We start from the raw sequence: 20,090 nt of genomic DNA on the forward strand, positions 1-20,090 counted from the left end.
TCGTATTTTTTTATTAAAGTGCATCATCCTAATCCCACAAAGTATACACTTTGGTGTATAAGGGCAGTTTGACAGCACGCTTGCAGTGCAACCGCATAATAGCACCACCGTCCCTACCAAACTGGGGGTGAAACAAAGTGTAGTGTCAAGACTTCAGCCATGGATTATACATCTAATTGAATAAAGCTGAATAATTTCTCACTTTAGTCTTGACAATCCTGAGTTATACTTACATGAAGGAAGAACCTAATTCACTTTTTACCCCATTGACAAATTAGCTGTGTATTAGTTAACATAGTGAAGCATGATGATAGCAAAATGATAATGTCATAATAAATCCTCTTGCCACAAAAGTCAATCACTCAACGTTCTTCCACAAAGAGTGTTTCCTGAGGGAAAAGTCCAAGTTCTTTGAAGCTTTGAGACTGGTCTAGTGTGGTCAGCTGTTAAAAGAAAGGCAAAATACAAAAGATAAAATAGTGAGTATTAACCTCAAAACACACAAATCTAATTGATAGTACACACATATTTTTAAAACTTCACTTTGTAGTTATCACTTCTTGCTCTACAATGCCTATACAACTGCACATGGGGGCTGCAACCTGTATCATAGTGATTGACACCTCTATTCCATAGCGTAAGACAATTAATGAAAAGCCTGATGGATACCATCATAATGTACCAATGAGGTTGATTAACGTTTAAAACAACATTAAATATCAGTCATTTCAATCCCAATATATTAGATTCATTCCATAATAGAGCATCCATTAGAAATTTTCAAGGTCACTCTTCTAGTATTGGATATTGTGTTTTTTTCCTGTGTTAACAAAAGTACTTACATCTTTTTTGGGAAAAGTTGTTAAAATCTTGTATTCTTCTGTGTGGTATCCTTTGGTTCCTAGATACATGATGACCATACGCATAGGGGATGTGGCTATGAAACGCCGTGTTAACATTTCACCTGTCGGTAACCTCATACGTACAGTTGAAATAGGTTCAGGAGAGTCCTCTGGGGGCTCTGCATTGAGTTGTGATTGGAACGACATTCTCCTAGCCTGGTAAATACAATAATTAATAAAGAAGAATTGATCATCAATTGGTTCCTTTTTACATTCTCGATCCATCTCTAGAATTCACATTAACTGAGTGATTATTGATTTAGTTGGCTACCTCTTAATGGATCCTTTTGTCTTAGCCCCCCTTTTTTTGTCTTCATTTATCCGATTCCTTAAGGGATGTGGAATAAGCATTTCGACAGTATTTTTTGTGGGACATGAGAGCACATCAGACATATCGAACTGCATTCTGAATACGAAGAAAGTCCTTCTGATATCAAATAATTTTCATTTTTTGAAATTCGCGATACAACACAAATTTTATGACAAATTATTAAAATTTGATATTTTTGAAATTTTTGATATGTAACAGTCCTCGAAGTGAACTTTAAAAATCTAATGATATGCACTTAAAGCGTATGTAGCTGGGAGGAAAAGCCGACGATCAATTGAAAATTTTGACCTTTCATATTGAAGATTTACACTTTTTTCCCAAAAAGACCTAATTTTTTTTGGTGTTTTGCAGGAAATAATCCATATCTTCAATACGAAAGGTCAAAATTTTCGATTGATTGTCGGCTTTTTATCCCAGCTACATACACTTTAAGTAGATATCATTAGATTTATAAAATTTACTTCGAGGACTGTTGAATATCAAAAATTTCAATTTTTGATTATTTATCATAAAACGTATATTACATTGCAAATTTCAAAAAATCTAAATTATTTGATATCAGGAGGACATTCTTTGTATTCTGAATGCAATTCGATATCTCTGGTGTGCTCTCACCTCCCACAAAAAATACTGTCCAAACGCTCATACCCCATCCCTTAATTGAAAGCATTTGTCTGTTGATTGATATTGTTAAGTAGTTTTGCTTCTTCTAGTAGCTGTTCCCTTCATTTGTTTCGATAATTATTTTATAAGTTATAAGTGGTAATATTTACCTCTTGTGCCTCTTCTATTTGCTTCTTTTCTTTCTCCTCCTCCATTTGTCTCTCCATCTCTTCTCTTTCTAGTCTTAACTTTTCTTCAAGCTGTATAAAGATAGAAAGCACACAGATTTTTACTTAAATGAAACAAAGAAATATCTTACATGTAGCTGTTTGCTCAGGGTGTGTTTTTTTAAAGATCTTAATCTGAATGAGTTTGAGTGCACCTACAAGCCTAACATGTATAAATATTTACATGTATGTGGTGGTATAAGAAGTTGAAGGCTCAACAAAATTCTCAATACAATCACAAGCCCTGTCTTGGGTAACAGAGACAAAAAATGATTTCATATTGATTCCCTTGAAATTAGAGAACAGTGATTAATCTATGAGATTAGATTTGAGGGTTTTGATATCAACTTCACTGTGTCACTTAAGTGACCCTCATGATAAAACCAACCACGAGTTAACAATTCTCCAAATATACACATTTTTTATCCCTTCACTACAAAAACCATTTGCTTGAGGTCTAAACTTGTCATGTTGCCAGTGCCAACTAACCTTTGCTCTATCTGCAAGTAATGATTCATGGTAGGCTTCGTCTTGTTCCTTCTTTAATGTCTCTGCAGCATTTCTTTCTGCCTAGTGTACACAAAATATACAAATACATAAGAGTAAAAATCTAATACTGACATCGAAAACAAAACGTCATACATATTAATTCAAGTTAGGAATACAAATCACCTATTCTTGCTCTACTTGAAGCTAACTATCAAATGATTATATACAGCTAATCTAGGTTTTTTTTGAGGAGGGGTTGGTATTTTTTATTGAGACAATTAATGTGATTGTGATGGACTGAAAGAAGATCATCAAAATGGTTTTGACTACCTTCTATATCAGTATGAACTGTCAATTTATGAATGAATGAAATATAATATGTGACAATCTGATCTACTCAGGTGAATGTCAGCCACTTTGAAAATCAACTTTTAATTGTAATACCATTGCCCAATAAATACACATTCCAATTTTGAATACCTCTAGTTTCTAAGTTAATGTCATACTTGATTGTAACCTTATGCTTTTAAATGCATTTTCTTAAATTCAAATCCAACTATCCAATGTTGGCCTGAGTGAATGAGATCTTGTCACACATGTAACTTACTTCTTGTACTATTTCTGATTGCCTTTGACTGTTATAAGATTCCACTGCATGAATTAAACTTGTCATTAACTCATCTAGACTTGTGTTACCTGAAAAGAAGTAAGCAAACTTGGTATGATTAACAAGTACTTCTAGATGCATATTTCAATTTCACATAATACATACTCGAGTAAAAATCGATTTTCAGGGAATTCTGCACCAGTGAATATATAAATCACAATTGGCATTTGTAGATCAGCACTGCACCTTAATGGAAAGTTCAACAACGGAAATTGCTCCACTAGATAAAATAGCTACCGGTGTGCTCATTCTTTGGTTGTGATTGTGTATTTCCCAAATTTGCATTATGTAATACGTTTGGATGTAATATGTTTGGTGCAAACACAGGGGCACCCAACAGAGTATTTAAAAGTAGGTGAATAGAATGGTCAGGCCTCATAAATATGAAACAAAGAGAGCTACAAAGAAACCAAAGGGACTTCGACTATGTGCTTGTGATCAGAGGCCAATTTCACTACTCCAGAGAATTTACAGTTTAGAGCTACAATGGATTAAAAGACTTACAACGCATTGCAATTGTTAATGAAATGGACCCCTGGACTAATATAATCTGTGGATCAAATAATTCACGAATAAGCCCTTGTTTGATCAAGCTAGTAAACAAACAAACTAATATACAAACAATAACAAATAGAATCCTACCTTGTAATACCGCAAAGACCTCCGTGTTGGATCGTATTCTCATTACAATGAGTAAAAGTGGAAATTTATCTTGTTGCAAATTCTTTATAGTTGCTGTTGTCACACTACCAAATAATTTTGTACATGTGCTTTGTAGCCTGCAAAATAAATTGGAAATATTCATTGAATAAGATTGGAGAACTCAAACTCGGCCATGGCTGTGAGTTGCTCATGGAGGGAAAATAGTATACATTGATGGATTGTTTTGCCATGCTTACCACAGAAATCCCACCTTATGCACATACTACTAATTACATTGCCTGTATTTTGTGCCATAGTCAATTACATCTGTTATCGAATGATAATATATTTTTAGTAAACATCAGATGAATTGGTACTGAAAATATTACTCTGTGCTATGCATAAGGTTGTGAGCCAGTCCCGGGAATTCAAGTCCCGCCCAGGAAGCCTCATACCCAGGAGCAAAAATCAGCTGCTCGATACCCGAAGGACATTAATTAATACAAGCTTTGCCATGACCCAGTTTGCGTGAAAAGTTTGCCTGCAAAGTTGATTGGCATCATAGTGAGTTGATAAACTTGCTCCCTGTGGTCTATATTAAAGTGGCAAGTTTTCTGTGATTTAAAACACTCAATTCTGCGATTTTCCATGGGTGGTTTTAAATACTAAATTCTGTGATTTCATTAGAAAGGATGGAATGCCCTTGTGCTAGGTAGGCCTACAAAAGATGCGCACCGCTAAAAATCAGGGCTGAAAAGAAGTTACTTGCATTATATTTTTAGTTGTTTTAAGGTTGATATCTTTGAAGACAGACTTCATTTCATTATTTTTACCTCACATTCTCATTATTTTTTCTTCATTTTTATTTTTCTCAAGGAAAACATGTTTTCCGCAAATTTCTGTGTTTTCCATTTTTATTTCTTAAATTCTGTGGATTTTTCCGTTACACAGAGAACTTGCCACTTTAGTCTATATAGTTGTCAAAATCCAATTACAATGAGGCCAGAGTTCAATGTGAAAGACAGCTGTTGTTCAACTTGTTTACATTAAATATTTTGTAGGTATATATTTCCAATAAATATCATTGCTACATACACACAACGTTTGTAGACTATTTAAATAAAGTACTGTTTGGAGACCATTTAAAAAGAAAAGTAAGTGCAAATTTTGCATTCCACTTTGACTTAATCCCTGATGAAACTTGTACCCCAGGTACCTGCCCGTAAATTACATAGGGTACCCGGACACAAGAAGGAGTGATAGTCAAGCCACAAAATAGCTCGAAAATCACAACATTATAGAAACATTATTTAATTTGTGTACATCGTGGAACGTACTCTTTGCGTGGATGTGCATAGAAAGCTGTTGTACGCAGATAACCTCGCTAATATCGAAGCGTAGAGTAGCATTGTACACACATGTATTAGCATTAGTCGGCGGAGTAACAAGCATAATTGAATGTTCCATGATGTAATTAAATCATTTTTCTATAGCTATGCATCATGCCTGTATCCCCCTCTGCCCATCACCTGTCATCTATATCACACTCAGTCTTACCTAATTTTGTTTTCTTCTGATGAAATGTCCCAACCCCATGTGACATAATTCTGTGATAGGAATGACACTATACTCTCAGCACACAATAGTTGACTGCAAAACACATTACTTTGTACACTTCGGTCATTGTGAATGTAAATTGCTAATAATTTTCTCTGTAACAAAAAGAATAATACAATTTGTAAATTTTAATACAAACATTGTTCTTTAAAACTATACTGTTACAGTTTGACCCTGAAGTCAATCAAATCCATCAGTTGGTTCCTGTTGGACCTATTTATAGACAGTGAAAACAATGCCTGAATCCAGGAAGCATTTTTCAGAAGGTTTTGGTAAAATTTTGAAAGTAAATGTTGGCAATAGTTCAATATTTCCTCTCATGTCAAAATAAGATGACCTAAAGAATATACGATTATAAAAAAGCAGTTTCAACTAAACCTCTGTTTGTGCTGTCGTTTTTTTATTTTGAAAATGTTGGTAGTTTTATTTTAGTAACAGGTGTATGGCTTTAATATTGAAACACTTCTTTTGAGGCATCTCCTAAACAAACAAACAAACAAACACACATAAAACAAACTTACATCTTTTGCTGGAACATTAAATGCTTCTTTCATTGCATCTTCTAATGAGGCTAAAAAGAACTGTGGGTGTGTCTCTCCATAGCGCTGTCGAAACTCTTGGCTGAAATGCATCAACGCTAACGTCTCATCTTCTATATTGTTGGGTACTACAATGGAGAACAAAACAAAGAGAACAATATAGAGAACTTGCATTCAAATCAAGTCCCACCGAAGTAAGGTGCCTATATCATTCTAGGTCACTAACAATGGAGAGTTTGCAGTCATTCAGGTCACTGTGTTGCCATATAAAGGCATGCTACTTGTACTTCACTGTTGCAGATTTGGACATCCTTATTTAACCCAAACTAAGTGAGTAACATTCTAATCTTTCTTGGCATTTAACCCTCCCGATTTAGGAGCCAACAAGGCAATACAACTTCCTCTTTTTTAGGCCTAAAGTCTTTGTTACAGTTTTATAGTCTGAAGGGTCATTAGTCCATAAACTCATTATATTATAGATCCTAATCCTTTCCCTAATCCAGACCTTAAATTTCACCCTAACCCTATTCTAACCTAAGCCCTAATCCTAACTCTAACCCTGACTCTAATCCTAACTGTGACCCTATCCCAGGGATCCGCAAATAGCGGCGCGCGCACCACTTGTGGCATGCCGTGGCTTCCCGAGTGGCGTGCGGCGCCATTTAGATTTTTAAAAATCAAATCAAACCCTTTGATCAAACTTCATCCATCAGGAATATCTCCAATATTCTACATTTCAACATTAAACAATGCGATTCCCATGTTATCCTTGTAAAGACAGGCTAAAATAGTACAAAATGTTGCACCAAATGGCGTCATTTGCACCTCAATTTTCAAAAAAATCGATAGCTTCAGAGGGGGGGGACACCCCTATCTCGGTGCTAAAGCACCGCGATGGCTGCTTCGCAGCCATTGAGTGATGCTTTGCAGTTTTCTTTTATTTGACGCGGTGCTTCAACAAATCTATTTGAGGAAGCCTGCCCTATCCCTAATACTAACCCTATTACTTACCCTAACCCAGTGTTCGAAATAAGCACTTATTCTCTTGTTCAAAAATCACTGGGGACAACCATATTGAGCTATGTACTTATCCCCTGGACAACCACTATATTTTACCTCCAAAAGTATGACACATTTTGGGGACAACCAAAATGTATTGAGGACAAGCAGAATTCATGCCTTAGTTATCCTCGGGATAACCTCCATGTTTTCCTTATTTCGGACACTGCCCTAACCCTAACCTTAAATGTTCTAAACCCTAACTTTTTCAGACTAATGACCCTTGACTCTGTGTGTATTTCTTATCATATAAAACAAAACAAGAACTTACATAATGCTTCAAATCTTCTTGATGTGAGGTCATTACCAAACACAGCACTATCATCAAGATACATGTCTGAGGCGTCTTCAAATTCCTCATCATCACTGCTAGCAGTTTGTTCATCTGTTGCTTGCTGTACAAAAAGAACATTATGTAATGCAGAGATATGAGGTGCTGATATAAACACTTTTATTATGGCCTATATCGCCAACGGTTTGAAAAAAGATGTATCCATCAAGCAAAAAAAACCTGTTCTATGAGCCGGACTGACCCAGATTTTGCATTTTGGGGATTTTTGGTTTGTTTCAAAGCTGAAGTGGATTGAATGTAACAGAAATGTTTTGAAAGAAATTTAGAACATTTTCAAGATATGTTTACCTACTTGGCAAGTCCATCTGCCCATAGAATGCCTCACATCAATCATTCTACTGAGTAAACTCATACAGTGAAATTTAAAAAATAGAAAGATTCATACAGTGATAGACCTACCTTGGGCGATCTTGTCTTGTTATTTATCCTACGGAATCTTAATTCATGCTTTGGAAATTCTATACCTGATGCTGCTAACGTTAGCTGGAAATACAGAAAATACGAAGCAATAATAGAAGCATATTTTCAGGCAAGATTATGAACGAAGTATTACATAATCAAATTTAAGGGGTTTCATAACTGATACTGCTATGGTAGGTTAAAATAAATTAATAAGAAGTGTACCTAACTTCTATTCTATTATCTTGGTTAGAAAGTACCTCCCATGTACTTTGATGTACCAAAGTACACATCTCATATCATACCTAACATCAGCATATGCCTTGGCACACACATAGCCTGTGCAATTATCCACACAGCAACAAGATGAACAAGGTCAGAACACATAAATAACACATAAATCAATCTGTAAAGCAGATGTTTTCCTAAACATGGCCACAACAGTTCAAGGGACAGAGTACTGTCAAATGTCATTTACACAATTCTAAATATACACACAAAACAGCATTTTCCCAACATTTATGGTAGTTTCGTCACAATTTGTGACCCATCACATCGAAACAGACAGACAGAATAAACTGCTGCTTTTTAGCTTGAAAATTACACCTTACTTGATGAAATCAGATACAGTAAAAATGTTTTGTGAGGCAAAACAAGCTCAGGATTCTTTTTATTTTCTTTATATTTTTCCATCTTCTTTCATTGTTATCTGCCAATGAAGCTAGCCGCGAAGTGGTCTGTTTCGATGTGATGGGTCACATTTTATTGCATAATTTTTGCTCTGGCATAATGTTTCAGTGTTCAAAATCCTGCCATAAGTGTCTGTAAAAGCTGTAGGAAGGCCTTAAATCCAGCCTCTCATAGCTTATTTGCCTTCTGTACAAAGCATTATCTATATAGTACAAAGAACTTACTGTGTCTTCACTGTTAACAGGCCATCCATCCCACTGCTGATGTCTGACTGGTACTTGTGTCAGTGCAAACATGCCATGTTTCACATCAAGAATCGTCTTAGATCCTGAATATCTCAGTCTGTATTCCTGCTTATCGTCTGTGTCCATTATGCATAGCTCAAATGACCGAGTCAGTTTATCTGCAAAACTGATTCTGTGGATGAATAATGCAATAAATCTACATTTATGCTTTGTACATAGTTGTTGCCTTGACACAGCTCTGTGATACATAACCAACAGCAATAATATTTTAGACCATTACTCACGTTATCAGACATTGTATCTCATGACCTTAAAATAGGGGATTTGGAATCTTTCATAAATGTCCACTTCTTTGTAAATGGTAAGACTTTCTTTCTGGCCTGCGCACATGTAGATTCAATTAATTCCTTATTTCAGCATTGTTCAGCCATTTGTCAAGTTTCCAGTGAAAAAAATATGCACCATCCATCGAATGTTCATTACGATTACATTCAATATTATTTACCATAAACTGTTTACTACCCTTCAATGTGCTGACAGAATTAGATCTCAGGAAATGTATCATTCTGGGCTTCAATTCATGCTCCATACTATGTACACTTGTGATATATTTTGTGTATGTGCCATGAGATGAGGGTTCCAATGATTGTTTCACAATAGAACAACATAAAACAATCGTCTCTAGCATCAACTTTGCAGATACAGTAATCACTAGTGGTAGATTATTCATGAAGTATGCAACTCTTATGAATTTGGCTATGTATTTTAATCACTCCCACAAATCTTGTGTACAGTGTATGGCCTTCTACATGAGTCAGCAATATTACTTACTCTTCTCCATTAATAGGTTGTGTATTACTGTTACTGCCACTAGTCTCTGGTATGTTAGGGGTCTGTAGGTATAGTCTGTTTTCTAACGGTAAGTGAAGTGCCGACAACTGAGCCTGAAACACAATATTCAGTCATTTGATTAATTCAATGGAAATGACGAAAATGACAAAGGTACACACACAGAATACTTTTCATAGATTCTGTTCAAAGACGTCACAAACACGCTATTCTGGATAAGTAAAAGGGATGAGACTGTAAGTCTTTGAAAGTAGTTTTGGATGTAATTGAGCATGGGCTTATTCTAGTGGCCTCCCCCATCCCCTCTATTTCTAGAATGCTTTGATAGATGAAGGTGGGTTTATAATCAAAAGTGGGCTTATTCTCATCTGCTTAGAGTAAAGTGTCACGGAAAAACGGACTAATCCACAGAATTTAAGAAAAAACGGAAAACACCGAAATTCTCGGAAAACATGTTTTTCCTTGAGAAGAATAAAAATGAAGACAAAATAATGAGAATGTGAGGTAAAAATAATGAAAATGAAGATATCAACCTTTAAACAATTAGACAGAGTAGACATACCCTTATATTTAATTTTGATTTGTGCAATGTGATTTTTAATCATGGAATGTGAACACAGAATTGAAATTACATCACAGAAAATCATGGAATTTAAAGTATTTAAAACCACGCCCGGAAAATCATGGAATTATAAATTTTTTTAAATAAAATTTTTAAATCACAGAAAACTTACCACTCTAGCTTAGAGTAATAATACTATTTGCCAACATTAATAGGAAGAGCAACTTACACTATCATTAGGTCTTATCCTTGTATGTCCCCATCCTTCTAGAACCATAAGGTCTACAGGTATATGCAGCTCGTCTTTCAGTAGTGTCTTTATTGTACCTGAAGAAGCAATTACAATTAAAGTTAAATAAGAATGAAAGAAAATACATCACAAAGACACTGAAACAATGTACTGACAACTTTTCCTCCGACTTGTATGGCTGTTCCTACATGTGACTGAATATACCATGTGGATCAATTACTATCTCTTATTTGGATAATTCTGGGAATTCCATGCAGTAGCCCAAAGTCATTTGAAAACTTAATCTCCACTCACCAACAGTCCTGCTGTCTTCTAGCACCAGATTGATAGTTTTGTCTTTGTATTCTATGGTAAAGTTGATCATACGTATTGTCCTTGGTGCGGGAGGCGTGGGCGGTCTAGGCGGTATGAGTGCTGGTTGAAATGCCAGTGCAGGTGCCGGTGGATCTGGAGGATTGCAATCTGCATCATCTCCCCCTAGATCTGCCACTAATGGTCTGCAAGAGGGAAAAAAGTGAGTTGTGTAATGTGAATATATTCTAAGAATTAGGCCTATGTGCTTCTTGATGATGGCATCAGTAGGCCTTTTTGGCCCCTATCACAGCATGAACTGTTTTACCCATCCCCTATCCACACCCGACTTTTTACCTGAATGAAGATGGAGGTGTTTCCATAGGAATGGCAGCTACCACATCAGATACATCTTGTGCCTGCTGTGCTTCCTGCTGTGCCTCCATCACAGCATTCACAGCCCTCTCTAGGCACCAGTCATTTTGTTCTAGGTGAGCCAGACATTCGTCAAAATTTTCTATCCCTGTGCAAACCTGAAAATGAATAGAAAAGCAAATCAATAACATGGAAATGAGTGCTGGATGCTAGAGTTTTAATTGTTTATCAGTGGTGGGCTCTTAATCTGAGTGCTAGGCTCTGCCGCCCGCCACCGGGCGCCGTAGCTACATTCCTGGTTATGCGCCCTGGGCGTTCAATGGACGGAAAACGGCAGACCTATATAATAATTATATGCATGATGATTGATATCATGTTCCACAACTCTTCCTATACTATACCTTTGTACAGGAGCCAAACATTGTTTTAAATCGGTGATGAATCCACACTTTTCCAGTCACGCGTGATACAAACGCAAGTTAATGGAAGCGTGTATGAATTGTGAATCAAAAAAGGAAATTTGTGAATCAAAAAAGAAAATTTGTGAATCAAAAGTCATTCATGGTCATGCCATACATGCATCATTCATGATTGCTCGAGAAGTCTGTCCAAGAATTTGCTCACCGATAGCTTCACATTCTAGGATTGAGACCATTGCATTCAAAATCTAGTCAAGATTTGCTGAAGCATGATTGACACCTTGTTAAGCAATTGGAAGTTCAGAAATAAACAGTCAATGGAACTCAATTATTAGTTTCCGATTGGATGTTTGAAAAAAAGGAAGAGGTCGCTATTTCATTATATTCATTATTCGGTCTCTTTTCATAATCCATTATGTCAACAAAATCAATGATTTTATGAACAGCTTTCTCCAAATTTAGGTACCCCACCAGTACCAAAGTATATTGTTGATGAAAGACCATCTCAAAACAGGTATTAATGCTTAGATCATCTTTTCAGACATTTTGAAACAGATTGAAAAAAGATTTGAATTTGTTTTTGTTAAACTGAAAAGAAATGTACAATATTTTGTAATCACTAGAAACATGATGAGGTAATCCTTAAATTTCCATTATTTACCACATCCTCTACCCCTACAACTAATTAAAACTGCTGATTATGACCAGCAGGGGATGTCAGCCATTTTGAGAGATTCAATTTTGATTATTTCCATCTCAATTTTCAGATAATTGACTTTTTAATGAAAATAATGAAAGTTTTTGTCAAATTGAAAAGGTGCTGTGGGCGGTCAATAGGAAACTAACAATCGAGTTCCATTAGCCTAATAAACACAACCGATCACAACAGGCGATCCGACTAGATTTTGAATGCAATGTCTCTAGCCTAGAATTAGACTTGCTTGCCAGTCCTATATACGCCGTACCTATGTATATTAAAGACTGGCTTACGCCATTTTGGATGTCAATGGGAAATACACACTTAACAATTTGCGCCGGTTAGAAACTTGAAAAAAAATCTTTAAAATTTTATCAATGTATATAAAAGTGGTACCAACCTTATTGTGCTTGCTAATTTAAGACTCGGTTGAAACAAAATTAAGGATCAAATGCATTTTAGTGTCCAAAAAGGCAAAATTATCGTCAGAGTTAGACATGTCCACATTGCTTATTATAGAGGGCGACATTCAATCCAAAAAGTTGTGTCCACAGTAGCTCACAGTCAATGGCTTTACTGTGTAATCTCCATAGGGAAATACAAAAATTTGAAATTTGGACACCAGAAACTTGGAGACGCAGTCTAAAAAGTGCTGGTACTTTATCCTTGATACAGAAGTCAGCATGCAGTGAAAGTTAGATTTCATAAAATAAAATCGCCTTTGTTTAAAATGGATCATCATGGTAAAAAATGATGCATTACATGCTTTTTTTGTACAGTAAGTCATTGTAAGGCATTGTCAATGATGGTCGCAGAAAAGTGCAGTTTTTAAAAACAGACATTTGCCCATAACTTCGCTAATTTTTGACCTACAGACATGGTTGACCCCTCATTTTTTAAGTTAAATAATCACCTTTTTAAACAAAATAATTTCCATGTGAAATATCCTACTTGAAAATTTTGTGAACATGCCTATGGTCGCATGTCACAAATAGGTCACCCAAAAATGGAGGAGCCGTAACATGAAAATGCTTTCTTCCCACTTCAAGTTTAGTTTATTCTAAAAGTATGATACCTATTTTAGAAAGTTTGGTGTCATTTTGTAGATAATTATGTTCTTTGTCAAATGCAAAAAAACCCAAGTCAATTGGACAATTACTTTGAGATTTATACTTCAATATGTAAGATGTGTCAATGGAGGAGCTGGGGCGGGTGAGCCCCATAGGGTTGTACACAAAATTGTGAAAATATGGCAAACTTCAAACCTTTGTATCTTAAAAAGTACAACTAGCATGGACACCAAATTGCACATATATCATCCTGGATTGTTAATCTACCTCATAGTAGATCAACTGTAACAAAAGATGTAACTAATTAATTGCCTAATTAAATACTAATTAAGACAGTTTTCCCTATATGTTACTGTACAAAGTGTAATACGTAATGCTCCGACATTTCTAAATGGCCTATCTCTTGCCGAGTCACCCTGCTTATTCAAAAGTACACATATTTTTAAGGAAATGTGATGAGGAATTCAATTATGCTATTAGTTTTAGTGCCAGACATGGAGGAAAAAAGTTTTGATTGATAATGTCATACAAATTGTAAAATTATTTTTCAATTTTTGACCACCCTGTATGTTTAACGCAAGGGATACCAAACTCTTTCTTCCTAATTTGTTGGAAGGGCCCATGCAATGTCTTTCTGAATCCATATTTATTTTGAGCTACATAGCTTTCAGAAAAAGAAAATATGGGGCTTACCATAACACGAAAGATGCTAATTTTGTTGATGTTCCACCCTGTATATTTCTTACCCACCCTGTATTATGATATTATACTTTGTTGATTTGGCATCCTTGTAATATAAGCTTTCCAGAAATGTATACTTTTAATGGTCTAAAATGTATTCATTAAAAGTTGTGTTGAAGTGAATCAAGATTGGTGATATTTTTATCATAAAACATTATGTTACACAAAAGATGACCAATTCATGACATGCGACCCTATCAGAGTTCTGCCGAAATCGGCACCCTTGCGAAGGGTTCAGAATTCGAATCGGGAACGAAAATATCCGATCTTTGCGATCAAAAACACAAAATTACAACTTTAAACATACTATTGGCAAAAGACATTATTACCAAACAATATAGAATAGAAAATTTGACATCATTTTCTCAAAATATTGAAGAAATTTGCTCTTCTTCTTCTTCTTTCCGTTACTGTGCATAAACCTCCTAGGAGTATACTCGCACAAATGGTGGCACGCTCTCACACATAACAGGCATGAGACTCAAAGGCATAAAAAGATACTATATACAGGTTAAAAACAGGCTGGAAGGTACTGGCTTAGCTGAAGACGGCGTCCTTGACCCTGGTCTTGAAGACGTCGACAGATGGTGAATCAACTACTTGCTGAGATAAGGCGTTCCAAAGACGGATGGTGTCTGGGAAGAACGTCCCCTTCAGTAAAGTTGTACGAGTGTATGGTATGGTGAATCTCTTGTTGTTCCCTCTGGTTGGTGTTTTGACAGGTATGAGCTGAGTGTCTGGAATGTCAATGAGCTGGTTTGTGATGCGATACATCATGGTGACCTTGGTGGTGGCTCTGCGATGTTGTAGGGAGTCCCACTTTAACTTCTCCAGCATGGTGGTGACACTACTTTCTCTGGAGTAGTCACCCATGACATACCGGGCAGCACTGCGCTGGATGGATTCGACCTTGGCTGAATTCCTCTGTGTGTGGGGGTCCCAAACGCAACTGGCATACTCTGCTGTGGGACGAACAAAAGTGTTGTAGCAGGTGGTCTTGATGTCTCAAGGGCACTTGCTCAGGTTGCGACGGAGGAAGCAAAGAGATCTCATTCCTTTCTTGGTGATGTTGTCGACATGTTTGTTCCAAGACAACTTGTTGGTGAGCTCGACACCTAGATACTTGGCTGATGGGACTGCCTCTAGTGGATGGCCATGAATGGAGTATGTTGAGATGATGGGATTCCGGCGTTAGTGATGTGGAGTACCTGGCATTTACCTGGGTGAAATTCCATCAACCATTTCCGTTCCCAGTCCTGCAGTGCGTCCAGGTCCCGTTGGAGTTGGGAGGAATCATCGATGTTATTGATGACCCTGTAGACCACACTGTCGTCGGCAAACAATCTGACCTGGGAGTCTTCAGAAATGCAGTCCGGCAGGTCATTTATGTAGGCCAGGAATAGTAAAGGGCCCAGCACTGATCCCTGGGGAACTCCGGATGATACAGGAGCTTGATCTGAGGATTCCCCATCCAGGACTACACGCTGAATTCTACCATGAAGAAAGTTTCCGATCCAGGTGAGAAGGCTACCATGAATGCCGTAATATTTGAGCTTGTGGAGCAGGCGAAGGTGAGGAACTTTGTCGAATGCTTTTGAAAAGTCGAGAAGTATGAGGTCTGTTTGCAATCCACTGTCCAAATTGTGTGCAATGTCGTCCACAGTGATGATTAACTGGGATTCACAGGAGCGTGCTTTGCGAAATCCAGGCTGGAAATCAGTCAGGATATTACACGACTCCAGATGACGCATCACTGAGCTGTGGATGATGTGTTCCAGTAATTTGCAGCAGATGACAGTGAGTGATATGGGGCGGTAGTTTGAAGGTTTGTTCCTATCCCCCTTCTTAAAGATAGGTGCGACTGTGGCTGACTTCCAAATGTCTGGTACGGTGCCCGAGTCAACAGAGGCTTGGTAGAGGATGGTGAGTATAGGTCCAAGACTGTCTGCGAGTTCTTTGAGAAGGCGAGCAGGGATGTTGTCCGGCCCAGAAGCTTTGTATGGGTTGAGCGTCTTAAGGAGCTTAATCACCCCGTTGACTGAAACCTGAATGTGCGGTATTTGGGGGAACGGACTGGGACCGAGATCAGGTAAGCTGTCGGGATCTTCATCCTTGTTGAACACTGAGCAGAACTGGTTGTTCAGGATATTAGCTTTGTCAATACTACCAGTGTAGGTGGCACCTTGTGGACCTCGAAGAGGAGCAACGCCAGTGTTGTCACAGCGTTTACTAGAGATATGACTCCAGAACCGCTTAGGGTTGGACTTGAGGTCAGGACATATGATGTTATTGACATATGTGTCATATGCCTCGCCTCCTTACATGCTTTCTGCATACGTTTCTTGAGTTTGCTGTACTTGGCCCACATGCGCTTTTTTCTTCTGGCGCCGACAGGAACGGGCTTTATTGTAGGCTCGTTGTTTCTGCCTACTCAGTTGCTTGATTTTTACGATTAGCCCAGGGCTGGTTGAAGCGGGAGGAAGTCATTTTAGATGGAACTAAGTCAAGTATTTGCAGAAGGCGAGACTCGATGGTAGACCACATCTCGCTGACAGGGGAAGTTGAGTCGTACTTGTCGACAAATTCTTCCATCATGTCGTTACCTGCACTGTGAATGACATCCATGTCGGCTTTGTCCCAGAGATATATTCTCCGCTTCACTGGCTTGCGACGTTTAGGTTTGATGTCAGTATTTACAAACACAATTTCATGATCGCTTATGCCTGGAATTGGTTGGCATTTATTGACGCACGAAGGACGATTCGTGAGGAACAAATCGAGTGTATTGTCCAGTCTAGTAGGGAAGGTGACAACTTGATCAAGCCCAGTTTCGGTCATGGTAGTGATGAAGTTGTTGCTGATGCTCTGTGGGTATTGATGGCCTACAACAGTGAAGCTGTTCCAATCAATATCTGGTAAGTTAAAGTCACCACCCAGCCACAACACAGATTTCTTGTGTTGATTGGCAATGTTACGTATGGTGTTACAGAGGCAGTCCATGTATTCGTGGATGTCATTTGTCTTTGGAGGGCGATAGGCGGCACAGACTATGAGGGACTCTCCAATACATGTCTTTTGTCGTTCGTTGTTCAAGATGATTTTGACAAACAAGGCCTCACAATCCGTGGCTGAGAGGAGAAGTTTTGCATCCAAGCTTGAGGCCACAGCAATAATGATACCACCACGGCCACAGCTATCAGGTCTGTCCTTCCGGAAGACTTCATAACCCAAGCCAGTAGGGAATATCTCATGGTTTGATACATTAGAATTTAACCATGTTTCGGTAAGGATGACAATACCGGGTTTGGCAGTATCTAAAATGTTCCAAAATTCAACTACCTTGCCTTTGATACTTTGGCAATTGATGATAAGAACTCCCAAGTTCACAGGATGTGCACTTCTGAGCACATGGGGCCGGGGGTTTGGCCCATTTGGTGAAGAGCAAGCTAGGGGTTGACTAGTGCCATACTATTACGCTGACTTTCGTATTCGGCGAGGAGGACGATTTCGACCTCCTGGTTTGTTTACAAACAGAGAGGTAGACAAAAAACCGTTCCGCGTGTCCAAACACTCAAGTATCAGAAGGATGGTCCACAATAGCGTGATTCACGTAACCTAAATAGGGATTAAAAAGCTGTCACGTAGAACCATGTGCTTCTATTGTCCAATTTTCCATCAAGATTTCATATGGAAACAGTTCAGACCCAGTACAACATCATGTCAGAAATTAATATTTTGTTCTGGGTCTGATTATTCGGACTAGGGGTTGACCAATGGGGCTTGTTAAGCCAGAACTGTCAGAGTGCTTGCTCGATTCATTACAAGAGGAATCGCTGTCGATGTAAGTTGATTCAAAGAAGCTTGATGTGAAATGTGGTATACCACAGGCAGGACAATGCCATGACACATTTGGGTTAAATACAAGGTGTTAAATACAGGAGTAGTGATGTGTACACAGTTTTTATGAAACCATACGTCACAGTCATCGCATGCCACAGCAGGTGTTTTCCATTTGACTGCGCGATTACAAATACCACATGGATATTTGGGCTTATATGGCATACTGGATCAGACTGTTTATTGATGAAGCTCATAAAATGACAAAGGGCAGATGTTTGGTGGAAAAACAAGATGGCCGCCGCAGTAAACAATTTCCATAGTTACAATGCACATACATGGCAAAGGTGAGTATTACCCATAATATGGCGATCCTGACTTTTAGACCACCCGCGCTATATAAGGTACAAATTGCAAATTTATCATATTAAACTTTCGCAACAAGGTTAAACATGTTTTAACTGTACAAACATACCTTTTATTCCATCAAACAAGCTTTATTTTGTTCAAAAATTCACGTTTTATAGCTATTTTTGACGTAAAAGAGCTGGTTACAAAACCGGTGATGCCAGCTCGAAGTTTTCAGCAGTAGCACAAGCGCTTGATGTACGCTCATTTTGACGGTAATTTACGCTCGCGTATCATGCATTTTCAAGCGCGTTTGACATCGTTTTAGTGCATGACGCAATTCTGCATTTATTCAAGATGGCGAATTTCTCGAAAAACGTGATGTATTTTACCCCGTAATTTCCCTCATTACTCAAGCCCTGCCCTCTTTCACAATATTTTAGCTTCTTGGATATCATCGAAACATAGATTAGTAATATTAGGTAGGTCACTGTATTTTTAAAGATTGTTTAGATGGTTTTTACAATGAAAACATTGATGTTAAAGCTTCTTTTCAAAAATTGGTTTTAGCTTGTTAAAAAACGGGTAAAAAATAGTTTTTAGCTTGTTCGGATATTGTTGCTTAATAGTTTAAAGCTTGACTCCTAAGATGAAACTTTTAGTTTAAGCTTGTTAGAATATTAAACCTTGATGAAATAGTAATATTTGAGCCCTATATAGCGAGGGTGGTCTAAAAGTCAGGATCGCCCATAATATTATGCCAATACAACAGAAAATGATGTATAATCAGTCAATATATGTAACAAGGAACAATTCAGGATTGAGATTGAACATGGATGGCTACAGGAAAGTTTGATACTACTTGCGTGATTTCGATCATTCACCAAGTGTTGTTGTTCATGAAGGCTGCTGAATTCAACTCCAGTCAGTGCTGATATGCAATGGCCAATGTGGAGGTAGAAACCAAGTCCCAAAATGAAGCAAAATTCTTGCAGAAAGGTGAAACGGGCTTCCATAGAGGGTAACAACAGTGAGGAAGGCGTGATCCAGATAAAAAGAGAGCAACAATTTAGTAGAAATCCAAGAAAAAGGACAGGAAATGCAGAGCTCCAAGAGAGACACGTCTGCACTGCATGAGAGCAAACCACCACATCCCTCACTAGACATCGAAAAAGTACGCAATCCAATTCCCGTTCAAACGCGTGAGAAACTGAAAGTGCATAATCCCGACTAGCCTAGAATGTGAAGCTATCGGTGAGCAAATTCAATTGGCTTGACTTGAGCAAATCATGAATATATATGCACGTATGTATGGCATGAATGATGAAATGACTGATTCACAAATTTCTACCAAATGCATGAACTGTTGCTAACTTTTTCAAAAAGACACTATTTGCTGCAATCTGTGAAATATTGGACTTCCAACACTTTGATATTTTGATTACATAAGATTTTATGCATTCGACGGACCCACCGGATGCTGCGTCATGGACCGATCAGCTGTTTTATTGTCTACATAACACAAACATGACTGTGAAAAACGCAAAAATTAGATCAGAAAGTCTACCAAAATTTTATTAATGTTATTTACACCCAATTGTATATTTATTACGCTAGGAAGCTTTCATGGTCTTTATACTTTATTTCGAATTTCCTGGAGTACTTGAAATCCCATACAAATGACTAAAAATCTTATATAAAATACCTGAAAGTTGATCAGAATTTCATCCCTGTTCGTCGCCATTGTTGTGAATGATATTCTCTGGCGCATGCGCAATTCATAATACGACTAGTCAACAGCAGTTCACCGGAAGATCAAAATCAAATTTGTTGTAAACTGGTCGCGACGTGGGCGTGTCCGTGTGAGATATTTTTAGTAACAAAACATG

The 20,090-nt window shown here is 37.7% G+C and overlaps 1 protein-coding gene across 1 annotated transcript; it reads right to left on the reverse strand.

Moving 5' to 3' along the window:
- Positions 1-111: 111 nt before the first annotated feature.
- On the reverse strand, positions 112-20,024 carry LOC140148973 (FAS-associated factor 1-like). The gene is made up of 16 exons (XM_072171090.1): positions 19,907-20,024; positions 11,072-11,247; positions 10,718-10,920; positions 10,403-10,500; positions 9,594-9,706; positions 8,742-8,934; positions 7,828-7,911; positions 7,348-7,471; positions 6,000-6,145; positions 5,419-5,573; positions 3,862-3,998; positions 3,160-3,248; positions 2,553-2,633; positions 2,007-2,096; positions 843-1,058; positions 112-443 (listed from the first exon to the last, which is right to left on the reverse strand). Exons 1-16 carry the CDS (start codon positions 19,970-19,972, stop codon positions 363-365), a joined length of 2,052 nt encoding a protein of 683 aa, XP_072027191.1. The 5' UTR covers positions 19,973-20,024; the 3' UTR covers positions 112-362.
- Positions 20,025-20,090: the final 66 nt, after the last annotated feature.

The sequence above is a fragment of the Amphiura filiformis genome, chromosome 1 (genome assembly GCF_039555335.1).
Source record: "Amphiura filiformis chromosome 1, Afil_fr2py, whole genome shotgun sequence".
NCBI classification, from domain to species: Eukaryota; Metazoa; Echinodermata; class Ophiuroidea; order Amphilepidida; family Amphiuridae; genus Amphiura; species Amphiura filiformis.

Bases quoted from the DNA above. Each gene is read 5' to 3' on its own strand.
- LOC140148973 (XM_072171090.1), bottom strand. From the start codon at position 19,972: ATGCGCCAGAGAATATCATTCACAACAATGGCGACGAACAGGGATGAA. The intron at 7,472-7,827 runs GTAGGTCTATCA...CTTTTTGTACAG, and splicing joins ACAAGACAAGATCGCCCAAG to CAAGCAACAGATGAACAAAC. The intron at 5,574-5,999 runs GTAAGTTTGTTT...TTTTTGTTACAG, and splicing joins TTAATGTTCCAGCAAAAGAT to AGAAAATTATTAGCAATTTA.